This window comes from Symsagittifera roscoffensis, chromosome 1, assembly GCF_963678635.1.
Source record: "Symsagittifera roscoffensis chromosome 1, txSymRosc1.1, whole genome shotgun sequence".
Lineage (NCBI taxonomy): Eukaryota > Metazoa > Xenacoelomorpha > Acoela > Convolutidae > Symsagittifera > Symsagittifera roscoffensis.
This window is the reverse complement of record NC_087062.1, coordinates 53474693-53499782: the sequence shown is the minus strand read 5'-3', so window position 1 is coordinate 53499782 and position 25090 is coordinate 53474693. Positions and strand designations below refer to the sequence as shown.

At 34.3% G+C, this 25090-nt stretch overlaps 3 protein-coding genes across 3 annotated transcripts in view; 1 reads left to right on the top strand and 2 right to left on the bottom strand.

Annotated features, from left to right (window-relative positions):
- The window catches only part of LOC134845582 (uncharacterized), a 47411-nt gene extending 45207 nt beyond the window's left edge, over window positions 1-2204 (top strand). Inside the window, exon 4 of the mRNA XM_063862546.1 lies at window positions 1075-2204. Coding sequence (XP_063718616.1) covers window positions 1075-1847 — 773 coding nt within the window. The 3' untranslated portion in view covers window positions 1848-2204. The remainder of the gene's footprint in view (window positions 1-1074) is intronic.
- Window positions 1-13445, bottom strand: part of LOC134845638 (lysine-specific demethylase 6A-like) — a 438371-nt gene extending 424926 nt beyond the window's left edge. Inside the window, exon 1 of the mRNA XM_063862655.1 lies at window positions 13433-13445. The gene's annotated coding sequence lies outside the window, so the exon portion shown is untranslated. The remainder of the gene's footprint in view (window positions 1-13432) is intronic.
- A 3284-nt stretch (window positions 13446-16729) lies between these two features.
- LOC134856799 (uncharacterized) lies at window positions 16730-22125 on the bottom strand. The gene is made up of 4 exons (XM_063873079.1): window positions 21188-22125; window positions 17939-18131; window positions 17479-17631; window positions 16730-17275 (listed from the first exon to the last, which is right to left on the bottom strand). Exons 1-4 carry the CDS (start codon window positions 21223-21225, stop codon window positions 17174-17176), a joined length of 486 nt encoding a protein of 161 aa, XP_063729149.1. The 5' UTR covers window positions 21226-22125; the 3' UTR covers window positions 16730-17173.
- Window positions 22126-25090: the final 2965 nt, after the last annotated feature.

Sequence of the window (25090 nt, the reverse complement as noted above, 5' to 3'; positions counted from 1 at the left end):
TTCAAAGTTTCATAGATTGAATAGCTTCAGGGGCGGATTTAGGGGGGGACCCCCCCCCATCAGGGATTCGACCCCCTGCCGACCGAAAGTGTCCCCCCTTTGATACTTTTTCAGAAATCCATTTTTGGCCGACCGACCCTAAAATTTTTCTAAAGGCGCCTTTGGCGCCAATATATACTAACTTTGAGGGGGAGCTCGCGCCAAAAAAAAACCCAATTTGTTTGTCAAAATTTTTCAAAAAGTGCCCAAAAACGGCTTTTTTGACTGTTTTTTCAAAAAAAAATTTAGCCAAAATAGGGGCAAAACAGTGCTTAGGGAGAGCTCGAAAAATCAATTTGGTCGACCTAAAAAAAGTCGACCTAAATTTGGTCGACCTAAATTTTAATTTTTTCACAAACTGATTCGGTTTATGAAACAATTTGAATTTTTTGTCAAAATTTCTAGCCTAAAAAGCTTGCTTAGAAAAACTTAAATTTTTTGTGAACTGATTCAGTTTAAGTTTCATAGCTATTAAACCTTGCCTAGAAAAACACAACGTTTTTGAGAATTGATTTGCTCTATGAAACATATTGAAATATTTAAATCTTTTATCGCTTGAGTAGCGTCCATATAGAAACCTTAAGTTGCGCCATCTGATTTGCTTCATGAAACATTTTGAAATATTTCAAAGATTCATAGCTTGAATAGCTTGTTGCTAAAATAAAATTTCTAAACAAGCTATTTTTCGGGAACCGATTCGTTTTATGAAATCTTACGTTTTTCAAACCGGTTTACGATATGACTTAACTTGAAGTTGTATAAAGTTTCTTTGCTTGGATAGCTTGATGAGAACAAAAACTAATTTTTTGAGAGCCAGTTGATTGTTGGAGGCGGGATTGCTAGTTTTGATAACTTGTTGGCTGTCCCAACAGCGTTTTCATGTGCCTACGTGACGTATTTTCTTACTTTTGAGCATGACTTAAGATTAAAATCTACATTCTGATATGCCATACAAGTCACTCACATCGTTTTATCACTTACCATAATGAACAACATGTTAATTCGTGATTGAGTTTAATTTGGATTTTTGTTCAGATGAGAGTCAGACGGACGGAATCGCTTCGCTGCCATCAGTGACTAACCTGCACGAGCTGGGCCTGTACGAATACGTAGACGTCAATGCAGAACTCAACATCTCAATGCAGAAAATGTTCACAGTAAGCAAAAGCCCCGAAAGAAGTACCCATAACCACACAACTCATGTGATGGAATTGAACAATCATGAGTCGGAATTGAACAAGTCAGAGAGTCGATCAAGTTTTGCGGGAGGCACGGAATCGACCAATCATGTTGAAACGGAATCGGACAGAATACCCGTTGAGAATCAGCCCATTACAGAAATGTTGTCAATCAAAGAAAGACTAAATAGCTCGGCTGCCAGCACCTGTGCTAATATAGACGTGTCCCAATTAATCATGGAGTTATGCAACGAGGATGCAGAAGAAGCCGATTTCGGGTATCCCGACAGCGACGACGAAGGCGGTGGAATCCGAGATCCCGAACCAAGCTTCGACGATGATGGAATCGAATTGAAAGACGAGTATTTCGCATCCGAACTTATTACAGAAAACCATTTCAACAATAATAACAATATCGTTGACTTCAATCGCGGTGCTATAAGCAGTTTAGACAGTAGTATCGGTAACCCTGGTTGTAAAATGGGTGTGCCGACCATATCAAGAAACGGCTTTCCAACAAGTCACCCACCCCCAGTTATCCCTGTTTTGCAATCCACTAGACAGATCATCGAGAGGTCTGTGACCTTTCCCCGAACTCTGGACGAGATTACAGAATGTGCTAATGAATGATGGTAGTTGTTGAGTTGAATTGACCTGACCTTATAGTTACTTAATTCATATTTATAATACTTGGTTGCTGCAGTAAATCATCCCAATGATAGATTCGAACTTCTCAATTTCTTTATAAATAATCATATTTATATTCTTGTCTTTAAAAGCTTAAGATAATAAATGCATTAGCTAATAGCATCATAATGAGTTTAATCGGAGCTAGTCTGAAATACCTGCGTGCACTAAACCGATTCTATTAAATCTCTTTGCAGACCTCGGAGAACTTGAAAGTTTTCCTCCATTGAGAAAAGACCGCTTTACGCTATGCTATTTTTTGACATACCAGACCAGTGATGTCCATATAAAAAAAAAACAAATTGAATTAATATGAATTTTGTTTTTAATTTCAATTTATTTAATGTGAAATTAAGAGCCCACTCATTTTAAATGAAAAATTTCAATTTAAATCGAGCAATTTAATTTGAAAAAACTTAAATTGCTCCGGCGGTCTTCGATCCGACGCCAAAGTACAGAGTAGTTTACTCATGAAAATTAATTTCACATTTCACAGTTCCGCGGAAAAAGCAAACAACCACGACAAATCTGATGAATTTTGTAGCAAAATGATTTGCCCAAAAAGCTTGCTTTGGGATTCTTTTCTCAAAATTGCGAAAAGTCCCCAAAATTGGCAGAAAACCCGCTAAAAACAGTCTGAATGAATATTTAAATTTCTAATGGAAAATTTAAATTGCTTAGGAAAAATTCATATTGATGCTAACAATTTTTAAACTTTTCTTAAACAGTTTTTATGTAAATTTCAATTTTTAATTTTGAAAATGGACATCAGTGGACCAGAGCAAAGCGTTTCGGAATGCTTTTATTGCACCCAGGCCATTAAATGATTAGTCGTGGACGAAAAATGACGAGGCTTACGGTGGACGCGAAATCTTCCGAAACTGTCAAAATTGGCTTTAATTTCTTTTACAAGTCTACAAAAAAATTTGTGGTCTGATTGTTTTATATCTGAAAACATCAAGGCCCTCGCTGAGCTGTCATAGAAAAAAAAGAAAAAAAAAGAAACACAGAGGCAAGGTGGAGCTTCGTGAACTAAAATTTAGGTGAACTAAGATTTTCCTTTGTCTTGATGAAAGTGAGTTTGATATTGAACGAATTTGCAATTTTGAATGAATTTGCGGCATTAAAGGAGATAACTTTTCTCACACAAACAAAAGGAGCCGCCGCTTTTGCAGAAACCACTATTGCAACCGGTTCTTTCAGTTGAACTTGTTGTCTCGGATTTGATTGTAAATTTTAAGAAAATTGAAAACTTTTCCAAAAACGGTCAAAAGTTCTATAAATAGGTCAAAAAAATTTTTCGAAATCCAAGACTTTTTCCTGCAAAAAACAGGCTGTGGCCGCTTAAACAGAAAATTCCCAAAGCCGGGAATCTCGATTGAACACAACCTGAGAATTGACACGGTAGTTTTTGCGTAAGAAGAAAAGTCCAATAAACGGTCCACTATTAAAAAATTTGACATTTCCGAGACTCGTAGCTTTTCGATTTTGAGGGCAGTTGATTACGATTTCGAGGGTAATTCCCCGGAAATGTCAAAAGCTTAATTTCGATTTCGAGGGTAGTTCTCCAGAAATTTCAAAAATTTGACAAAAAAACGGTCACAAAATCAAAATTTTTTTTTCCGTGGGCCAAAATTTTTGCAGTGAAGAAATTTGAGCGTAGTCGCTTACGCAAATGAGCCTCGCACAAAACAAACCCGTTCCGAGAACTGAACCCAAAACTTCAGGTATGGCAGGGTTCTTTTCGAGAAAAATCAAAAAGAATATAAAAAAGTCAAATAGTCAAAAGGTTGACTTTTCTGAGGTTGACAACTTTTTGTGAACGTTTTTAGTTGGTGTCCACTAATGCAGAGGAGCTTCCGACTACGCATTACTTCACTGAACCCTCAAAATCAGATTTAAGAAGTTAGTTTTTGAGAAAAGTCAAACAGATTCTCCTAACGATCAAAAATGAAAGTTTTGATAATTCCGAGGGCCATAACTTTATGTGTAAAAAAATTGGTCGTAGCCAGTTATGCAGGGGAGTTTTTCAAAATAATTGTATTCAGTGAAATCAAAATATTTGAGAGATTAGTTTTCGAGAAAACAAAAAAATCTAAAATACGTGTCAAATAATCCCTCGCATTTCTTCGAAGGCTGCAGACAGAGGGATCAGGTGAAAAAAGATTCTAGGGGAGTAAGCAGGCACACAGGGGAGTAAGCGGTATTTCAATTGAAAACCCTTCTTCGAAAATCAGGAGACGTTTCCGAGAAAAATAAAACTTATGCAAAAAACGAAATTTTCTTTTTCAAAACAAAAAAAATGGAATTTTATCAAACCGATTGGTGAACAAACAAATTTGAAAAGTATAGAGTGGAGTGTTAAAATTGTGTTTAACTCAAAACGGCCCAAAATTAGATCATTAAGCCGATGAAAAAAAGATCGAAATAATTTGGGGCGAGGAATTTTTTTTAGCGAAACAAAAAAAAACAAAAAGGAAATACGAAATCATCAATGCAAGTAAAGTTACAAACTATAGGCGTAAATCAAACACTGAAAACAGTATTTAAAAAACGTGCGCAGAAAAAAAAATAATTTCAAGATATGACAATTAAGCAGACAACAGATAAACAGACAATTAATTGGCCGACAATTTTATTTGAAACAGACTACTTCCCGTTTGAAAAAAAAACATGTCTCAGTCAGGTTCGAATAACCCAAGACCCTTGTCCTCCCGATCATATTCCTTACCTCCAGGCTAAGTTGAGAATTTATTTATTTTATGAAACAAGGGAGAGATGAGTCCAGACGATAAGTGCATCACACGGCTAAAAAGACATAAAAAACAGCGAAGTTTTGACACTTGAAAAATTCACCTTAAATCAGTAAGCGGACTGAAAATTAAACAATTTATTTCTTACAAAGGATTGTGGTACGCGATTTTAGAAAAAAAAAATCATCTGCTGTTTGGAATATTTGCTGTTTTTTAAGGAGTATATGATGAATTAAAGACTTGAATGGAAATGAGCATAGCAAACTAAACAAGTGAGGTATATTTTTGGTTTCTCAAGTTGAAACAAAGTTTCTGTAGAACTGTAATTTTAGCCAATTTTTGAAGGGTTATGTTGACAAGCAGTTTTTTCTAAAAATGAATAAAATCATTGGAAATGAAAAAACTCTAAAGGTCAAAGTTTAAAAAATAATCTGTTTGCTCCACTTGACCATTTCGTTCAATGGAAAATTCTGACCCAGTTTTATTTGATAGTTTTTGCTCAGAATTGGGCTATAATGATCAAAAAAATTCAGCCATTTTCAACACGGACGCAATGCAAGAAAAAAGAGCTGCGCATCCAATCGCAATGCAAAAAATATTACGACTGATTATAAAAATATGATTTCTGTAGGTTCTCAAACTATTCCTCAAAAATTCGTCCAGAATTCGAATACTTCAAGCACAATAAGGAGTTTAATTGAACAAACATTTTGCTGATTTTGTAAAAAGATCTTGATAAAAAAATTCCCAAATTGTTTCATTAATTCTTCATGGTCGCGTGCACAATAAAAATAAACAACTTGAATTACTTAGCTTTACCATAGCCCGAATAATCAGTTCTAAAAAATGAAAAACAGCCGAATTTACCTGAACTCAAAATCAAATGGAACAATTTTATAAGCCTAATAGACTTCAATTTTGTAAACAAAACTACAAGAGATAGACGAGCGTCGGCACTCATTCTTGTACTCTTAGAGTCTTTCAAGGCACTAACTCTTTTTTCTGACCTCATTGCTCCAAAAATAGGAATCAGACTTTAAATGCCACTATAGACTCAAAATGGGTGTGTTCTGAATATTGCAATCAAAAACAAGAGCTGCGACCACTGAAAACGAGCATTTGCAAGAGGCATTAGTGTAATCAAAGAGTTTTTGTGTGTCTTTAAGCGATCCAAAAAGTTTTGTCGTGGCTTTGCTCGACCCGAAAAAGATTTGTTGCGACTTTTAGCGACAAAAGATGATTCTGCTCACCTCAAAAAACAATATTGCAACTTTGTAAAATTTATCATGAGACTTTGCATTTTATTTAATTGCCGACCCTTTTTTTGAGCTAATTTGCATGTTTGTGCAACTTAGGCTTAATCTTTGCCCGATTAAAACTTCGATGCAAGCTAGTGTTACTTGCTCGCCTGACGGCCATTTACGCGACCGAGTTTGGTCGTGCCTTGTTTTGTACGCAGTAGTAGGTTTACTGTATTTGCAAATAAGTTAATACGCAGAGGCGAAACTGAGCTGCGCGCCACTTATGATAGAAAAATGAATGGCTATGACTAAAATCAAATAGAAAAACCAAAAATTGAAAAAAAAACTTTGAGAAAATAGTTTTTGTTGAAAAATTCTGATTTTTGCTATCAGAATTAGGTGTTGCAACCATTGCGACCCAAAATGAGTATTATACGACCCGTAAAAAGTTATGTCGTGACTTTGCTCGAACAAAACAGATATATAAGCGACCAATAAAAACTTCTCATTTTAGCGCAATCAATCTGGTCCTAGAGCTTAAATGATTTTTATAAAAACAGATAAATTAAAAGGGATTATTAATTAAGTATAAATCAGTTGTAAATGGATGAAAAACTGTCATAAATTCCAAAATAGGTTTGGTGTGTTTAGATAAAGTTACATTGATTTAAGTTGAAGGAAAACATTAGAAGCTTACCTCTGTCAGTTCTCGAAAGTTTTTTTTTTTTCAAAAGTGTTTTCTGCTTAAAAAAATTAGTGATAATCAAAAAAAGGAAAATAATTTTACTCGACTGAGCGAGTGGGGAAATCACAAATTCTGAAGAGTGAAGTTGATTTTTTTCTCAGCTCTTTCGCTGAGACAAATCTGCACCTGCAGACTAGGCTTCAAATTTCTTTTTCCTCTTTTTCTTCATACTCTTGATGAAATTGAAATATGCAACTTTGTCGCCGCGCTGTCTGTTTTTTAAGGCAAGACAGTAAGCCAGTCGGTCAAACTTGCGTTATTCTTGTTTTCAATATCTAGGTTATAAGCAGCAGAAAAAAGTGAGTCCGATCTTGAAAGAACTGTTCAAATCGGAGAGTTAATTGAAATGTTAAAAACCAAGTTAAACCAAGCTACAACTGGTTCCTTTTTTAGATAGATAGTTGTTCAATACACACATTTACATTGTTATGAAGTTAATTATTGAAATGATCATTTCTATTTGGGTTAGAAATTTAAAGATGAATTGATATTTCAAATTGAAATGATGTCTTTGATTTTTTCAGTGGAACTATGCACTTTTTTTTGTTTCGTTCTATCACGATGTCTTCGCTCGTTTTTGTTTCTTAACTTATTTCCTGGAACGTCACTTGAATTTAATCACAATCCTACCTGTCTTGATGTTTGTGATATTCGTCATCATCGAATCTTGCTTGCAACCATGTTGCTGGGATTTTGCTTCTGACAATCATAAATGTAAAGGAACCTTTATTGTTCTTACTTGTACTGACTTCGTCCTGGTCTACTTTATTAACGAGCTTTCATTTGTTTTTACCGGTTTGCACTCCGTTGTTAGAGATCAGTAAAATAGTATATGTTTCTGTGTCTTACAGAATCGGGGAGTAGAAGAACCTCACCTCCTAGATGGTACCAGTCTTTTTGGCAACCTCACCTCCCAATAAGAAAAAAGTGCCTCGACCCAATTTCAGAACCCTCCCCTACAACCAGGAGATAATAAAAGCGTACTCCGAAAACATTGACAAAACGCTTGCAAGAACAGTAAACCCAAACTGGGGAAAACTCCGAGATACTGTTCAATCAATATCCAGAGATGATAATACCACAATAACCATGATCGAGTTCCAAGCTTCTCTAAAGAAACTGAGAAACAACAAATGTGTTGGATGTGACCAAGTGCCAATAAAAGCGCTGCGATGCCTGAGCAACAGCTCCTTAAGCATTGTACACCAGACTGTTAAAAATGCTTACGAAACCGGGGAACTAAATGTCGACTTTCTAACGTCGCTCATAATTGCGCTGCCGAAGAAAAAAGGAACTCTTAAAAGCGGAGAACATCGAACAATTGCTATTTTTACACATACTGAAAAATTTTACTGAAAATAGCACCCATACTAAACGACCAAATCAATAAACTAAGGTACGGATTCCTACCAAACAGAGGGACAAAAGAAGCCACTGCTGCTCTAAAAACCATAATGATGAGTTTTGTAAGCAGGAGGGAAAACGTCTACGTTGTTTTCATCGACTTTACGAAAGCTTTTGACCAAGTAAACCACCATAAAAATATCGAGATATTGAGAGAAAGCGGAATAAATGGCAGAGCCTTAAGAATAACTGTGAACCTCTATTTGAACCAAAAAGCATTCATGAAAAACGACGAGATACTTGCAAATGAAATTTACATAACAAGAGGCGTTAGACAAGGTTGCATCCTATCACCTGTTCTTTTTAACACATATGCTGATCATGCGATGAGTAAGCTGTCAAAGCACAAAGGTGTTTCTATAGGTAGAGAAGTGGTAAACAGACCATTTTATGCAGATGACACCGTTCTTCTCGCTGAATCGAAATATTATTTGCAAGAAGTTCTAGTTGAACTCGTCAACATTGGTCAGGAATATGACAATGAAATGAACCTCAAGAAAACAAAATCAATGAAATTAGTATTTCCAGGTTCTGACATGGAACCGATCGACCTGAAGCTTGGAGGACGTCTGGTCGAAGATGTTAGACTCTTCACATATCTTGGCGTGAATCTTAGTTCAGATCTGCCAGGTCTCATGGAAGTTAAATGCCGTATTGCCATAGCCAGGGAGAAGTTCTTCGAGCGGAAAGACCTATTCGAAATTGAAAATATTCAGCGTATTGATCTGGAGCATTATAAGATACGGATCGGAGATATGAACCATCACTAAAACTATCAGAGACCACATAAAGGCTTTTTAGATGTGGTGTTATCGGCGAATATTAAAAGTACCATACACTGCTCATGTAACAAATTCTGCGGTATTGAAACGCGTGAGTCTAGAACATGCCAACCTTTTGACAACAAAACAAAAGAGAAGAATGATGTATATAGGACACGTACTCCGAGGATCATCAGGCAGCGAATTGAGAGATATCCTAATTGAACAAGTCCAACAGAAGAATGTAGGCAAAGGACGAAGGAAAACTTTCTGGTTTGACGAGGACTGGAGTTTGATCGAGAACAACGAAAATAAGAATAACAAACTGACGTTACTAATCAGAAGGGCGCAAAAACGTCGTTTATGGAAGCAGTTTATCGACAGTTACTGTTTCGTTGAACCAACCCTCACCAAAGAGGATGGTGCAAGCTGTTGAACTTACAGATTCATATAAAAGAGTAATTGTGTGTTGTACACAAAAAAAGTTTTGATAACTTTTAAAAGGTAAATAATTTCGAGATTTGTAATTTTAATGTCCTGTTTCTTAAGTGTTTTTCCTGTTATGGGTATTTTTGTGTCATGCATAAGCCAACCACAATAAAAAATTATAAATAAAATTTAAGGCTTTTAATTAGCCATTGGTTACAAAAATTGTTTCTTCGTGCAATCGTGTAGTGTCATTGTTAGACACGTCTTCAGGAATTACATTGCAGATTGTCAGTACGATTAATAATCAAATTTTGAAAAAAAAACTATAAGAAAGTAGAAAAAGGAGAATAAGTAAACTAGAAAAAGGAGAACAGTTTAACTATTATAAGAAACTGTAACAATTAAACAAGTATTATCTTTTTTACTAGGAAATCAAATTGATATCTACTGTGTTATGCTGGTTCACAAAAGCATTGATAATTTGAGAGTATTGAGAGCTCGTATTTTCAATTGTGATTGCTCCTCCATTGAAACCGGCAAGCTTTTTATAATAAAGAATCAATTTCGATTGATCGGGGTAAATATAAATTGTGTTCACACTAGCAAGTACATGGTCGACTTCAATTAGGTGGGATGTTGTAATGAGCACAAAAATAATTTCCATTGCTAGGCAGAACCTTGTCCGAAGCAGAAGAATAATTCATATTTTGAGTATTTCTCGATATATCTCAAGTTCGTCAGCTATTAAGTTTAGCTTATGAATGGTAGCTATAGCAAACATTATGCTTATTTTAAAGTAAAAAAAGAAATAAGTGAAGTGATGACAAATAATTTCTAAAAACTAACACGGATTTTTTGTCTGAGGATAAATTAATTAAATTTTTTCTGAAATCTCCAAAGGTTCTGAAACTGGTTTTACTAGGTCTCACTTATCTGTGATTACATCAAAATTAACCAAATTGATAGATATTTGAGCAAATTGAGAGGTAAATATTCTTAATGCACAATTATATCCCATAAGTTTTTACATGCTAGATGATGACTTGCATGCGTGTCTTAGTTCTTTGGCTGAAAAATTACGAAATTAACCAAATTTTTGAGTAGCGAGTATCATTCGAGTCTTGAAGGCTAAGCATAGCCACCTTTTTTTTCGTTTGCTTTATTTAAATGGTATCATTAATGAGAAGCTATATATAGCACCAACAATGTTGTCGCAGATTTACGGCGGGTTGGGTCAAAACTTTGGTTTGCCCGTTTTTGTAAATGAATTGTTCTTACAATGAAGCAATTTTAAGAACTTCGGGAGATGAGATTTCTATTTAAATGTGATTCTGCTAGTGTGTTTTTTGGAACTTAGTGTCTAACGAATTCAAAATCAACCTATCAGTTCCTCTATGTGCACTAAGAGGATTCCGAGGGCAAGAAATCTGTTCGCTTTAAATGGCTTGCTACAAGTTTACATTGGCTAGTTGACCGCTTCGAATGCATTTTTTCCACTAACTTTTGTGCTGTTTTTCAGTCATAAAATCGCCTTTGTTTGAAGTGAAATTGACTCAAAACTTAATTCAGTTTAAACTCTTGACCTTCCGCAGTTTATCATTGCTTTATTGATTGCAAATCAAAGATAATAAGCTAGCGATACAGGTTCCGTTGAATGAATTATGTTCCATAAAGGTTCAATAGGAAACTTATTTTTTGTTTCATTTTGCAGGTGTACACTCTCAACAAATTTGAACTGTTTCAGGAAGTTATAGAAAAAATCACACACAGAAACGCAGGAGAAAGAATTGTTTGGAGTTTTTTAAAAGTATACAATCACTCGCATGGTCATCATATATCTTAAATTAAAAATTAGTAACATCAACATCAAAAATCAACATATTTGAAAAACATTTTTTCTGTTTCTTCTTTAATCATAAAAGTGTTTTCGACCGTATTTTTTCTTTCAAATGTTTTGCCTATTGATTCTTTTGATAAAGTTTTTTTTGACTCTATAAGAATCTTATGCATAACAGGATTTTTTTTCGTGTCTCAAAATATAAAGTTGTATAAGCTTTTTCTCTATGAAAGTTCATTCCCTCATTCATTGGGAGGCAGTACCTAAAAGAGAACCGAATTTTGCTCATTTTCTGTTATCATATGCGTCGTGATTCGAACCTACGACTGCTGGTCGAATGCCTAGTAAAAATAATAGTTCTCTCTACTATATTTAAAAAATCTCTTGCTTCTTCATTCGCGTCTAAGCCTGTACTGTTTTTGAGAGCTAAGTCTGGATATGCGATTGTTCTTGCCATTTTTTGTTGTTTTTTGTTTTTTTTTTGTTTTTTTTTCAGCTTTTTTTTGTTCTTGATAGTATCTTAACAGCATGAAACTATTGTTAAATCGTATTTAGTTTTAAATGGTATCGACATACTAGTAACAATTTAGAAAGAAATTGAGAACGAAGCAATTAACCGTTCTTCTGGTATATATTATGTTGTTTGTAAGGTTTACTTGTTGGAGAATTGTATCTATTTTGGGAGTGTATCCTCGAAAAAGGACACATAGTTCGTGTTTATCTTCGTAAGTGTGTTTCGATAAAATGATGGTATGGTCTTGTTTAGTGTTAGTAATGTACCAAAGAAAATTAGTAATTTTCACTTCCTACTTTAGGTTGTATTTTAAAGATTAAAAATCGATTAAAGAATTTGTTAATATTAATTTTTCTCGATGTCAGAAATTTTTACAATTTTATTTAAGGCTTTTCTACTGTGATTAAGTTGAAAATTTGAAAGAAAATTTGCTTAGTTTTATCAATTTTCAATTTTTCATTAATAAATGGTGACTAAATTGATAGAAATTGGTTTATTCTCACCTAAAAGGTGATTTAACCTACCTTAACTGTGATTATTTTGACACTTTTTAGTTTGTTTCAAACATTTTTTTAAATATCGTAGAGGAAATCAATATGATCGAATTTTGATAATTTTTAAATTTTTACCAGTTGTTAGTAGAAATAATTTTCAATTTACTTCTCGATTTTGAGTTCACACTGACTAGTTTATAGATGAATTTCCAGATAAAATTGAGTTTTGTTTATCTTAGTTAGGCTTATGTGGACCATTTATTTTGATGAATTGGAGTTGTTTTTATCCTAAATGGCTTATTTTGATCAAAGTTTTAAACTTTAGGTAAATTTGAATTTTAGGTATCTCTATTGGGCTTATTTTGGGTAAAAATTAGATTACTTCCTAGTTTACCTAAATTAGACAGTTTCACTTTAGAAAAAACTATGAAGATTTTTATTTTAATACTGAGTTAAGCTAGCTTAAATGGCTCTATTTGGGTCACAATTGGGTTACTTTTAGGTTAATTTGAAGTTAACTTTTCTGAATTGGGCTTATTTGGACCAAAACTGGGTGAAATTTAGAATAAATTTTAGTTTACGTAGCTTAAAAGGCTTCATGTTAATAAAAATTAGGGGAATTTTAGAATAATGCTGAATTAAACGAGCTTACATGGCTCTATTTGAGCCAAAATTGGAAAATTTTTGTTTTAAATTGGAGTTTACTTAATTTAATTGTGCTTAATTGTACCAGAAATGGGCAAAAATTTGTTACAAGGGAAGCTTAATTAGTTTAATCGAAAATGCTTTGACCAAAAACGGGCAAAACTTTGTTAAAATGGGAGTTTATCTGGCTTAATTGCACCTATTCTGATATAATTTGGCCAAATTTTTTTAATATGGAAGTTTATCTAACTTAATCCGACTTATTTTAACTAAATTTGTGGAGTTTTTAGTTATTTTTTTTCTTAAATAGCTTATCTGTGTGCTTATTGTAATTTTTACCTAATTTTAGCATAGTTTCAGTGAGCTTCCATCAACTTGGTTGTCGAAAAAAAAATGTCAGAAAAAAACACCTTATAGTTTCTTACCTAGTGAGCGTAGACCGTTTCTTTGCTATTTTTGACCAAAATTTCCTTCCCTGGCGAGATAATTAAGTTTAGAGTTAAGTTAAGTTAGGTTAGAAGGTAAGCCACGCACAAGGGTGAAAATAATATAAAGCACAATTGCACAATGAAGAATTGAGAATGAATCCCAATGTAGCACAGGCTTGATTGTGTATATGCTGGGAGAAATCAATTTATCAATCATTTAGAGTACACTCATATTGCATACAGGACCTCTTACCCCTTTTTAAGAATGAAATGAAGTATTTAATAAGTTTTTCTATTAATTTCGGAATGTATGAAGAAAGAATAAAACTGGAAATAGCTAGGTTAACATATGTTAGTAGAGCTATTTTAGGTATATATATTTTGGTATATATTAGTTATAATAATAATGAGTTAAACTGCCATGAGATAGTGTTAGCAGAGAGCTGTAAAAGACTGAAGCGCAAAACAGAAGATATTGATAAACTTAACTCTATCGAGGAGTATCTGACAATAGGACGGTCTATTAGATTGCGGGCCCTAAAGATAGATAGCCTCTGTCTCTAGCTTTTTGAAGTGAGAAACTGACTAACAGAAACTCACTTTCCTAATATTTGCAATAACTACAATTAATTAGAACTATATACATTTTAAGGGGTAGTTCTCTTCACCAGCTTTACTAAAAGATACTTGAGAGTCGATTGTTAGATCCCTCTGTTTCAATTAGTAACAAAAATTATAAGTCTCAGTTAAAATAAATAATAGATCATAGTCGATCTGGTCCTAGAGTTAAAATGATTTTTTATAAAAATTGATAAATTAAAAAGGATGATTAATTAAGTATAAATGAGTTATAAATGGATGAACAATTGTCTTAAATACCAAAATAGGTTTGGGGTGTTTAGGTTAAGTTATATTGACTTACGTTGAAGGAAAACATTAGAATCTTACCTCTTTCTGTTCTGGAATGTTATATTTTTCAAAAGTATTTTTTGTTTAAAGAAAAATTAGTAATTAGGAAAAAGGAAAAAAGTTCTACTCGACTGAGCGAGTGGGGGACAAAAATTGTGAAGATTCAAGTTGATTTATTTCTCAGCTCTTAGGCTGAGACAAAACTGCACCTGCAGTCTAGGCTTCAAACTTCATTTTCCCCCTTTTCTTCATACTCTTGATGAAATTGAAATTTGCAACTTATTGATTTTTTAGCATTAAAAATCAATAATTTAAAAGATAAGGGCAATTTATCAGTGTTGCACTTAATTGTTACTTAATTAAAAAATCAAAGTTTTTTGTTAGGATCGCAAAGGACTGGGGGCTTAGTGTCTGCTTTTTAAGGCAAGACAGTAAATCAGTCCGCCTAACTGGCGACATTCTTGTTTCCAATATCGAGGCTAAAAGCAGCAGAAAAATGTGAGTCCGATCTTGAAAGAATTATTCAAATCGGAGAGGTATTTTAAATGTTAGAAAACTAAGTTAAACCTTAAGTTAGTGTAGTATTTGCAATACTACATTTTGCTCAACTCATTTTGCGTGATTGTAACCCTCGCTTGATTTTGCGCGGCTCGAGTCTCGGTACAAATTAGGGTTAATTGGTCGCGCAATGGCCATTTACGCGACCCGTATTGGTCACGACATAAATTGAGGACCTCCTCAAAGGTAGTTGGGGGAGAAATTTCTTTTTTATCAAATTTCTGATTGGTTAAGTCTAGTGCTGTGACAACACAGGGCCAGTTTTGTAAACCAAAGAAGTAAAATTAGGGGATGTGCAAAAACTGTGAAGCTGAAAGGGAACTTATCTGCGTGAACACCAGGCCGACAAAAAAGTTCAGACAGACCATAGTTGAAGTTATTCAGTCTGCAAAAAATACATATCGAGTGGAAGCGAACTCTCGTGCTTTCGTCTCAAGCATGGTTGTTCAGCATCTTGGAAAAAAGCTCAACTATCAAAAAAACTTGCCAACAAAGTATTAAAAAACAGTTCCACGCCAGTTACAAACCTTATTATAGTAGTGACCAGCAGCTTTTCCATTTACTAAAAAAACTTTTATTTGATTTTCATTTTAAATTATGGCGTTTTCTCCCAAAAAGACAAGAATCAATAACTTTCTAAAAAGGATACCGGCTGTTAGTGTTGCGATATCTCACAGATAAGCTGCATCAGGGGATTATTTAATATAATTGAAATTTTTATTTTCACTTAGTCTTAAAAATTTTTGTGTACTGCTTAATAAAAAACTTGAAATTTGAGTGCTTGTTTTTTGACAGAACAAAGTTTTTCAAATCATATAAAAATAATGAAATTTTATATTCACAAAAAAAGTAAGTTTTAGTTCATTAGTATGAATATCTCAATCTTGATTAGCTTTTAGACAAAAAAGTTCAAATTTTGAGAGAGACGTTTGGAGATGCAAAAAGGTGATTTGGCGACTAAAAAGATTTTTTTTCTAACATGAAAATCAGAAGTTTTATTTTGCAAAAAGCTTGCAAAAAGTTTTGTAGCCATGCAAAAAGTGATTGTGATCAGTATTTATTAAAATTCTATCATAAGCGCTTTTCATGTATGAAATTGTATGATAAGCATTTGTTGTATGAAGGTCAACTCGGGTTAAAGGAAGATTACCAATGACACAACACATTTTTCGCTTTCGAAGGATTGCCACCTTGCTCACATTGACAGCTATTTGTTAATGAAATCTCAATTCAATTCTCGAGCAATTTTCACTATAGTTTAGCTTTTATTAGTTGTCATTAAATAAATTCATCGCCTTTTACCAGAAAAGAACATGTTGGAATTAAGTGAAAAAAATTGGAGAAGATAGACACTTTAATCGTTACGTCCACCAGCGGATTTAAGTGGAGGGGGTGTAAAGGGCAGGGGGCATACGCTTTTTTTTCAGGGATTCGACCCTCTGCCGACCCAAAGGAGGGTTACGTTTGTACTAATTGAGATATCCATTTTTGACTAACGGGCCCTATTATTTTTCTGAAAGGCGCCTTGGGTGGCAAAATTGACTAACTTTAGAGGGGAAGCGCGCGCCAAAAAAACGCAATTTTTTTGGTCAAAAATTTCCAAAAAGTGCCTAAAAACGTTTTTTTGGCCTGTTTTTTCAAAATTTTGCTTGCGGCGCAGAAAATTTCGCCAAAACAGGGTCTTTTTAGTGCTTGGGGAGATTTCAGAAAATGGTTTTAGCCAACCTAAAAAAAAGGTCGAAAATTTTTTTTGAAAATCCCCCGTGAAAATACTAGATTCGCCCCTGGTTTCGTCTTCTATTTTTTAAATTTTGAATATCTTCACTTCAACCATTGCATTCGGGCCAATCTGTACTGTTTCCTCGATTTGAGCTCTAAGTTCGTTTTCTCGCTAGATAATAGTCATTTAGTACAAATCTCCATTTTGTGTTCACACACATTAGTCAATTGTTTTGTTTTTTACTGAACTTTTCCAACGGTATCTAACCTACCACCACTATCGCTATGAAGAAACTAAGCTCAATGTATGTTTCGACTGCTCCTGGCTCATAAAATATAAGATGAAAATTCCATTTCGATAATGAGTTTTTGATAGAGTCTTGATATTGTTCTTGACCTTCGAAGTCGGCTTATAAAATGGAAACATCGAACCATGGGAAGCGAGCTTGCCTAAGCACTCAGAATCTTGAAGTTTCCTATTTTTTCGTTTTAGACCATTTTTTTCAAGCATCGAATCGCACGTAATACTACTCAAACAATCAAACAACACAAAGATTTGCATGGTTAAGCGCTCTAGAAAGTTTTGCTGCCAGCACTTGAAAAAAAACATAGAAAATTAAAGTGTAGAGGCCTTTTGAAGCGCGCTTGCCGAATAACGCAGAGTGAATGCAGGCTAAAATGACTCATCAGGTTAATATGACACAGGGGAACACGTGGCAGACGAACTATTCTATATTGCTAGAAAATGAAGAAAAGTGTCGTTCAGTTGTTTACATTGTGTTTTCTATATCATAATTTCATTGGCTGTCGTTCCTCATTCTCTGTTTGCGGCCTAGTCGTAGTCGCCAGCAATGGTATTGCTGGGGTGTCCATCTTCGTCCACCACCACCCAGATGCCCTTGTCCTCCTCCATTGGGTCATTGTACTCCGGCACCTATCAACATGCATGAAATTTAATTGCAGTATCTCTCATTCATTTGTAGCCGAGATGAATTGATACAGCGAATCTAAAAGAACAACACGCTCATAAATGAATAGAGCAAAAACTATCTCAAAAACTTACCTTGAACATTTTTTTTTGGATGCGAGAACTCCTATCAGATACAGTAGACATTGAGAGGGATGAAAGTTTGGTACCTTATGGTGGGTTGCTAGGTACTCCTCAATCTCGTCTTCAATCAACTCCTCTGGGTAGATGCTGCACACCCACTGCAACATGATGTTCTGCTTGAACACAGGGTCTACCAGGAACATGGCCAGTCGCTCCCCACCCTCGTAGCCCCACAGCATCTACTCATATACATTGGAAACATTACGATGAATTTTTACTTTTCGCTTTTAAATCCTATACAAATTACTTTCCAGAAAACACCGAAATTGGAAATTAAAATTTAGTTTTAAGTACCTTGGCAGATCAACACAAAATATATATATATTGTTGAGTAATCTATATTTATCTGCGCAAAATAACTGGTTTTTAAGGTGAACTGAAGCTCATTTCTACTATGAATGTCTATTTTTGAAACAGACCAGACGAAATGATTGAATCGAAGAAGTTAGATGTGTTTGATTTGTGATATTTTAGAGGCACCCATACCGACGAGATGACTTCTCTGAGGGAGCGTTGTGCAGTGGTGTGTCCGATGTAGACTATCTCGATGGGGCCAGAGGAGCCGCCCATTTGGTGTCCTATCTTGAACATGCCCGCACAGTAGGGCAGTCTATGTCTCGCACTCACAATCCACTCCCACTCCCCAAACCATTCCTTCACTCCATCCTCTACTGCATCGCTGCGACAAAAACAGAACAAACAAGAAAATCTAGTTGCTGCGCAAGTAGCACAGAATGTTCCGACCATAGTCCTAGCAAATGGAAAAAAGTGCAAATTGGTGAGCTGTGATAAAAAAACCTGAACGAAAAATATAAATTAAGCAAATGCGACAGCCATAGTCAAAGTGGCCAATTGGAATTTTTGAATTTTTGAAGTTTTTGATTCCCAAAATGGAGCAAAAAAAACTTTAAAAACAAAATTCAGTCCAGTAAATCTAAGTTTTCACGGCTTGATTTTATTAGCTCGAAATTAAGCCAGAAATAAAAATTTCAAACCAATTTTTCTCAACCATGAGATAAATTTTTCAAAATGCTTAATGTAGTTCGAATTAAGACTGAAGGGGCTTAAATATGGCATATCACTCGAATATTCCGATGAATATTTGTGGTACGTAATTTTGCGGGAAATCAAAAAGCAAAAAAAAAAAAAATTAACCGAATACAAAGCTCCTCCACATTTTTCAAATGGTCGGAACAACAACAAACAACAAAATGCAGAATCTAGCATTGTCAGTTCTGCTCCAAATAGGCTCAAAATAACAAACAACAGTTAGATCATTCGAGTCTTCTCACTTAAAGTTCAAAAAAAGCTCGAAAACAGCGAACATTAGAAGACGCCTTTCGGGTGTGTTAGATGTCCAATTAGGCTTAAAATAACAAACAACCTCAGCTCCAAAACATGCTCAAAAACTACAAAAAAAAACAAAATAGATAATTCAAGTATTGTTAGTGCTACTCCCAAATAAGCTCATCAAAACAAATCATCGCATACACAAACAAAACACAAGCAAAAAGCACTTCGCATACACAAGCAAAAATATAACCGATAAACGCTACTGCGAAACGATGAATGAGTTAAAATTTGAGTCTACAAAATTTGTTAAGTGACGCACCGCCAGTTATAGTTATGAGTCTACATAATTTTTAAGTGCTGCAAGCCAATTATGACGCATTAGCAGTAACAGTCAATTTGAGAAAAAAAAGGAACTTATCAACTAACATGCCTCAATTTATAGAGCAGGCGCATTATAGCTAGTATACGAAAAAATTCATTAAAAACATCCGACTCGGCCCAGGTTCCAACCTTCTTATTTTGTTGCTGGTCTCATTCCCTACCTATACGCTACATATCTATGATAACTTGAAGCTAAAGTTCTATTTGTAATATAATAGTCTGTGTTAATCTCCTTAGCATTGGCTGTGCTTATTAGCTGGTTATTGATCAATATGAACGTTTTCAAAATGAACACATTTTGTCGCATCCATATTTGCGTCGCAACAAAATTTGCGACATAGGTTGGAAAAAAAAGAAAGTTTATTCTTTAACACAAGTTTGCTTGTGTAAGCAAATAACAACAAAACAGATTATAACTTTTTGTTAATTAAACTCCCAGATAGGCTAGCCACAATGAAGTGTAAGCCAAAACAACAATATATTTAAAAACAGAAACTATCAAAAATATCAATAAATAAACAGATAAAATCAACTTATAAAGAAGGATAGAATAATTGAAAAAGCAAAAAATTGTCAGTTGTCAAATTTTGCTAAACATAATCGCATGGTGCCACTTTCATTTACACCGGTATGGAAAAATGAAAAATAGCAAAAATGGAAACGGATAATCGCAACAATTTCATCGAAACAAAATGAAAAAACTACAATTACTTAAACATTTCCGGAAGCAGAACAAGTTCGATAAAAAGTAGAACAAAAAATTCACCAAAAATAAGTCATGCAACAAAAATATTTGGCTTTCAATATTGAGCCTTAATATAAACGCGTATAAATTAAGAGGCTCAACATTCTTTAGCCCCATCAAAAATCAAATTCAGCCAAAAAACTCGCATGAAAATGAAAAAATACAAAAACTGTCTGCTTTTTAGTTATAGTTATAAAAAAAGTTTTGTGAAAAGATTCATAGCAACAAAAAATTTTAAGGTCTAACGTTTCGACCCTGGCTGACTACCATTTCGAACCTACATGATTTGGGCTTTCACTTGACCCATATAGTCGAGAACCATAAGTCGACCACATCAACCTAGGAATTCGAGAAACCAATGGAACGCCTATTTAACAGTCGTGATAATGTATAGGCAAAAAAAAACATTCAAAAGTTTTGTCGGTTGGTCTCGAAATTGCACTTTACTCAAACAGGTTTATGAAAAACAAAATAAAGAAAACTCGGGTTACTGTGCAAGTGACTCAGAATGTTCCGACAGTAGTCTTAAAAAACACAATTAGTTTCGTTTTCTCTGTGTGGTGTGATTAACGGATCTGAACAAAAAACTAGAACGCAGACATATTCAAATTGCATTGTAAAATAGACAAACTGGAAAACAATTTTTGTATAAAAATTACTAGAGCAACGAAAAAGTCAAAAATTTTCTTTTTGTATTAGGAAATTTTTTTAATTTTTTTTGCAGAAATTTTCGAATTTTTGATTTCCAAAATGGCGCTGAAAAAACCCAAAACAAGGTCTACCTGAGTAAAAGTAAGTTTTTACGGCTTTAATTACGCATAAATAAGCTATTGTAAGCCTGCTTGCTCGTTTTATTCGCTCGAATTTGGACTGAAAATCAAAAATTTAAAATCCGTTTTTCTCATTACTGGGATACCTTTTTGAAACTTTTTAAAAGTCGATCGAATCACCACTGAAAGGGCTTTATATATCACTCAAACCAGTCCGATGATTATTTGTGCTAACTGATTTTGCAAAAAAAGGAAAACTAACACACACCCTAATACAAATTTCCTACCCATTTTCAATGGTCGGAGGAATAAAACAATTTAGTCTGGGCGCAAATGATTTTTCAGTTCAGGTCTCGAGAAAATATAATCAAAAAATGCGCAGAAGTCACTAAACAAGTTGGCAAAAAACTTAGCACTCAAATTGCAAGCCGGACATAATTTGGTTACCCATTCTATGCCGCTTTGATTAAAACTTTAGAATGGTTACAGAAAAACTTTAAAATGCCAATGATGGAAAAGTTCAAACAATTTCAGTATTCAACTTACAAGTATTCGTTGAGCTTGTGTGGCTTGTAGGAGGCCATTTGAACAAACCGATTTTGTAACTGCTGCGAATTTATTATAACTATAAAACACTCGGTTCAATTTTGTTTATGGTAAACCAATATGGCTTCTCAGCCAAAAAACTGTCAATAAAATAAAATCATACAAGGTTCTTCCTCCAAATGTGACAAAGTTTCCAAGTTAAAGCAAGCAGCATAAACGCAACAAGCAGCTCACTGTTGAGGAAAAGATACACAGAAAGAGGACATATGTCAAAATCAGGTGGCGCGTAATTTGTTTTTATTAAAAAATTCGAAGCTTTTGTGACGTAAACCAACTTGGTTCTGCTTTTCTCAAGAGCTATAATTTTTTGGGGAAATTTTTTAGAATAAAGGAATTCAAATTTTAAGTGGTTCTAGAAAAGAAAGTAAAAAACTGATTATTTATTAATTAAGTTACAAAAGAGGACTTTCGAAGCTGAAGTTTCGCATTCTTTTTATTCATTTGCAAGCCGTTGCGATAGAAAATCTGTCTTGTAAGCAGAAGTTTTTCTGGTGCCAGATATTTTTGCTGCCTACAGAAATTTAGTTTAACCAGGACAGGATTTATTAATAAAAAAGTCAGTTGCCGTGTGTTTATGAGTAAAAAGTAGCCAGCTAAGTAGCCAGTTGTCTACACTGTTCGTAAAGTCGCAGGAGGCTTTGCTCCGAACTTGTTCAGGTGATGTGGACTGTGGTCAATTGAGTGAGAGGATGGAACTCTTTTGTTCACATCAGTTTTCTATTCAGTTTGAAAGCGGGATTGAAAATTAGATTTTACCACTGGGACGATAATAATAATACGATGATTTTGTTGGCATCACATCCACACTGGATTGCATTGCACGGAAACAATTTGCAAATGATTTGGCCAACTGACCAACTGATCCCCCATCATTAAACAACCTAATTCAAATAACGTCGATTTTCACACACAATTCACCACATGCCCCGCAGAATACCTTACAAAAATCGGTTGGACCTATTGCATTACCCAATACCAAAACTGTCATATTTATTTATTCCTTTTATTCTCGACTGATCGATGATGATTATTGTGAAACTTGTAAAACTTCACAGAATAATTGAATAGCCAAAAATTCAAAAGATAGATTACGGCTAAGAAAAGCAATCAGCTTTTTATCGAGTTTATGTGCTATTTTTTCTGTAATTTTTTTTGAGCACTTGCAGTTTATGCTAGCAGCATAATCATCTTCAAAATGATACTCCAAATAGTAGACAAATTGAATAAAAGAGAGAGAGAGAGAGAGAGAGAGAGAGAGAGCGAGGAGTATGGGGGGGGGGGGGGTGGATGGTTGGTTGTGATGAGACGGTAGATGATCTGGGATGGAGTTTTTGATTGATGATCCCACCGGGAGAGACAAAGAGAGAGAAAAAGAAACAGACTAGCTCAGACTTCAGAACAGCACACCTGCACTTTTCCTCGCAACACACCATATGCACAGTCTCATCACGTGATCAACGCATCAACGGAACAAAATAATCAATCATCTAACATCAAGTAAAAATGAAAAAAAAAAATAATACATCAAATGCGGCTTCTATCTTTTTGAGATCATATGTCACAATACTAACTGATCACAGCAAAAACCTTTGCAAAAAATGCTTTTCTCGTTTTCCCCCGAAATTACTCGAGTTTTTCAGGTAAAAATATCCCAATTGTGAGCAAGTAAATACGGCAACAACGTTTCGGTAAAAAACAGCGGTCTAAATTTTCTATTTTCAAACCATTTGTTTCGTTGAACATGTAACAATAAACTAGATAAACTAAGTTTCATTTGAAATGAAAAAAAGAAGAGTGCTAAGTTGCTCAGCACAATTTCCGAATGCAGTTATTAGTGCTGGATAACTAAAACTAAACGCAGTTTTTTCCAAGACAGAGGCTGAACGAGTTTCGCAACACTTCCAATACCGCCTAAAAATAGCATCCAAAAGGAAAGGAAAAGAAACGAAAAGACAAGAAACGAAAAGAGAGCCACTAAGTCAAAAAAAACGGAAAGTTTTTGATAAAACCATAAATAAAAATTTCAAAAAGTTTTTACCTATGCGAAAAACATGTCAAGGAACACACTCTAAAGCGTTCAATAAAAATTCAACCGGGTGGTTTAATTTCAAAAACCACCGGGTGGTAAGAGAGCCGACAAAACTTGAGTAAAATTCCCGTAGAACCGCAATCAAAATTGTTAACAAGGAAAAAACGCTGAACTATAATCTCTATTCTAAGACTTTTAGCATTTTTTGCGCTCCGCAGGGAGGCAAATAAGTTATTTTTCTTTTGAAACGACCCAAAAACTGGTTCATCAGGCCGATGAAACTTAATTCGGAATCATTTAAGCCTATTAAAGTTTTTCAGCGAAAAAAACAAACAAACAAAAATATAGGATGTAAAAATTAGTAAAATTACAAACAGCAGAAGTAAATCAAAACACTAAATTTCACTACAAAAAAGTACAGCAAAAAAATTATCTGCAAATGTGGCATTTAAGAGACAAAAATAAGAAGAACTAACAGGCCATAGGCCGGCAATTTGTTTTGAAACGAAATGGGTTCCGTTTGAAAAAAAAACATTAAATCCTGGTGAGATTAGACACCAGGATTTTTGTCGTCACAGGTGGTTTTCGTTAGATCCAGACCAAGTCTGCTGGAGACGCTTAAAAATTTATTTCATAGTGAGCCAAGATACCAATTATTTCAAATGACTCTGTTAAACACATTGTTAACAAGTTGTTGTCTTCCGAAAAAAAAAACGGTGAATTACAAAACATTCATCATTTTTTGGATATTTAGAGCAAACAGTGCCGCGGGAAAATTTAAGGCAATTCTTTTTGTTTGAGTAGAATTTTTTGTTTGCGATGCTTCGTAATTATGCCACGATGCTTGGTAAAGTTTAACAAAGCTAAGTCTTAAACTGAAGTTTCAATGTCCCAGTCGTTGGTTTTATTAAGAAATATAACAAAAAAATTATGACCTAAATTTTTGTGAAAACAAGCCATTTGTTTGAGTGTGAGCCGAATTGTTTTCATATCTCAATAGAATTTCAAACAAGACAAAACAATTTTTATGCAAGTTGAAACTTTTGAAAATTTTAAAAGCTTTTCATGGTACGAGCCAAGGCTGATCAAGGGTTCTTCGGAAAGGAACGGAGTTTGAGAAAAGTTTTCCAAAACTTGTTGATTTTTTTCATGTCTTCTTTGTCATTTGCGCACGACTTACTTTCGATGCTGCACTCAAACTAATCTATAAATGATGCTTTCATATCAAACGCTTCTGAAAAAAATCTAATCTGATCTATCAGCCAATTCATTTTGGCGTTTATTTGCTTAATCTGAAGTTTCATAGGAAAACTTCACCCACTTATAAAGTTATCCGTCATCTATGTATTCCGATCAACTATTTATCACCATATGAAAAAAATAACCAAAGATGAATTTGATGAACTGTTATGATGTCTTTCTGAAAGGCGTAAACTGTTATAAACTCAAACATCAACAAAACACTTCGGTACAAAATACTATATAAACCTAGCGAAACACACAAAGCACGCTTAAGATACCAAATCCCAAATAAACTCATATAACAGACATAAACTCTCATAACGCACTAAAAATTAAAAACACAAGAAAAGTCATAAGTAACAAATAATATATTTATTTATAAGGTACAATAAAAATCATTAAAATTAGAGGCAAAGCAGAGCTTTGCACAACTTCCAACACAACACAAAGATAAAAAACGTCGTATGCCTCATTGAAGTTCATTTTAGGCAAACATGCAATTACAGGGTTCGTAATTACAAACTTTGCAAAGTTTTTTATTCAAGTGTTTTTAAAATTTTGTAAAGTTTTAT

Excerpts from the sequence above, each read along its gene's own strand:
- LOC134856799 (XM_063873079.1), bottom strand. The coding sequence starts at position 21,225 with ATGGCCTCCTACAAGCCACACAAGCTCAACGAATACTT. Across the intron at positions 18,132-21,187 it reads CACAAGCTCAACGAATACTT|CGATGCAGTAGAGGATGGAG; the intron begins GTAAGTTGAATA and ends TTTTTGTCGCAG. Across the intron at positions 17,632-17,938 it reads TCAGAGAAGTCATCTCGTCG|ATGCTGTGGGGCTACGAGGG; the intron begins GTATGGGTGCCT and ends GTATATGAGTAG.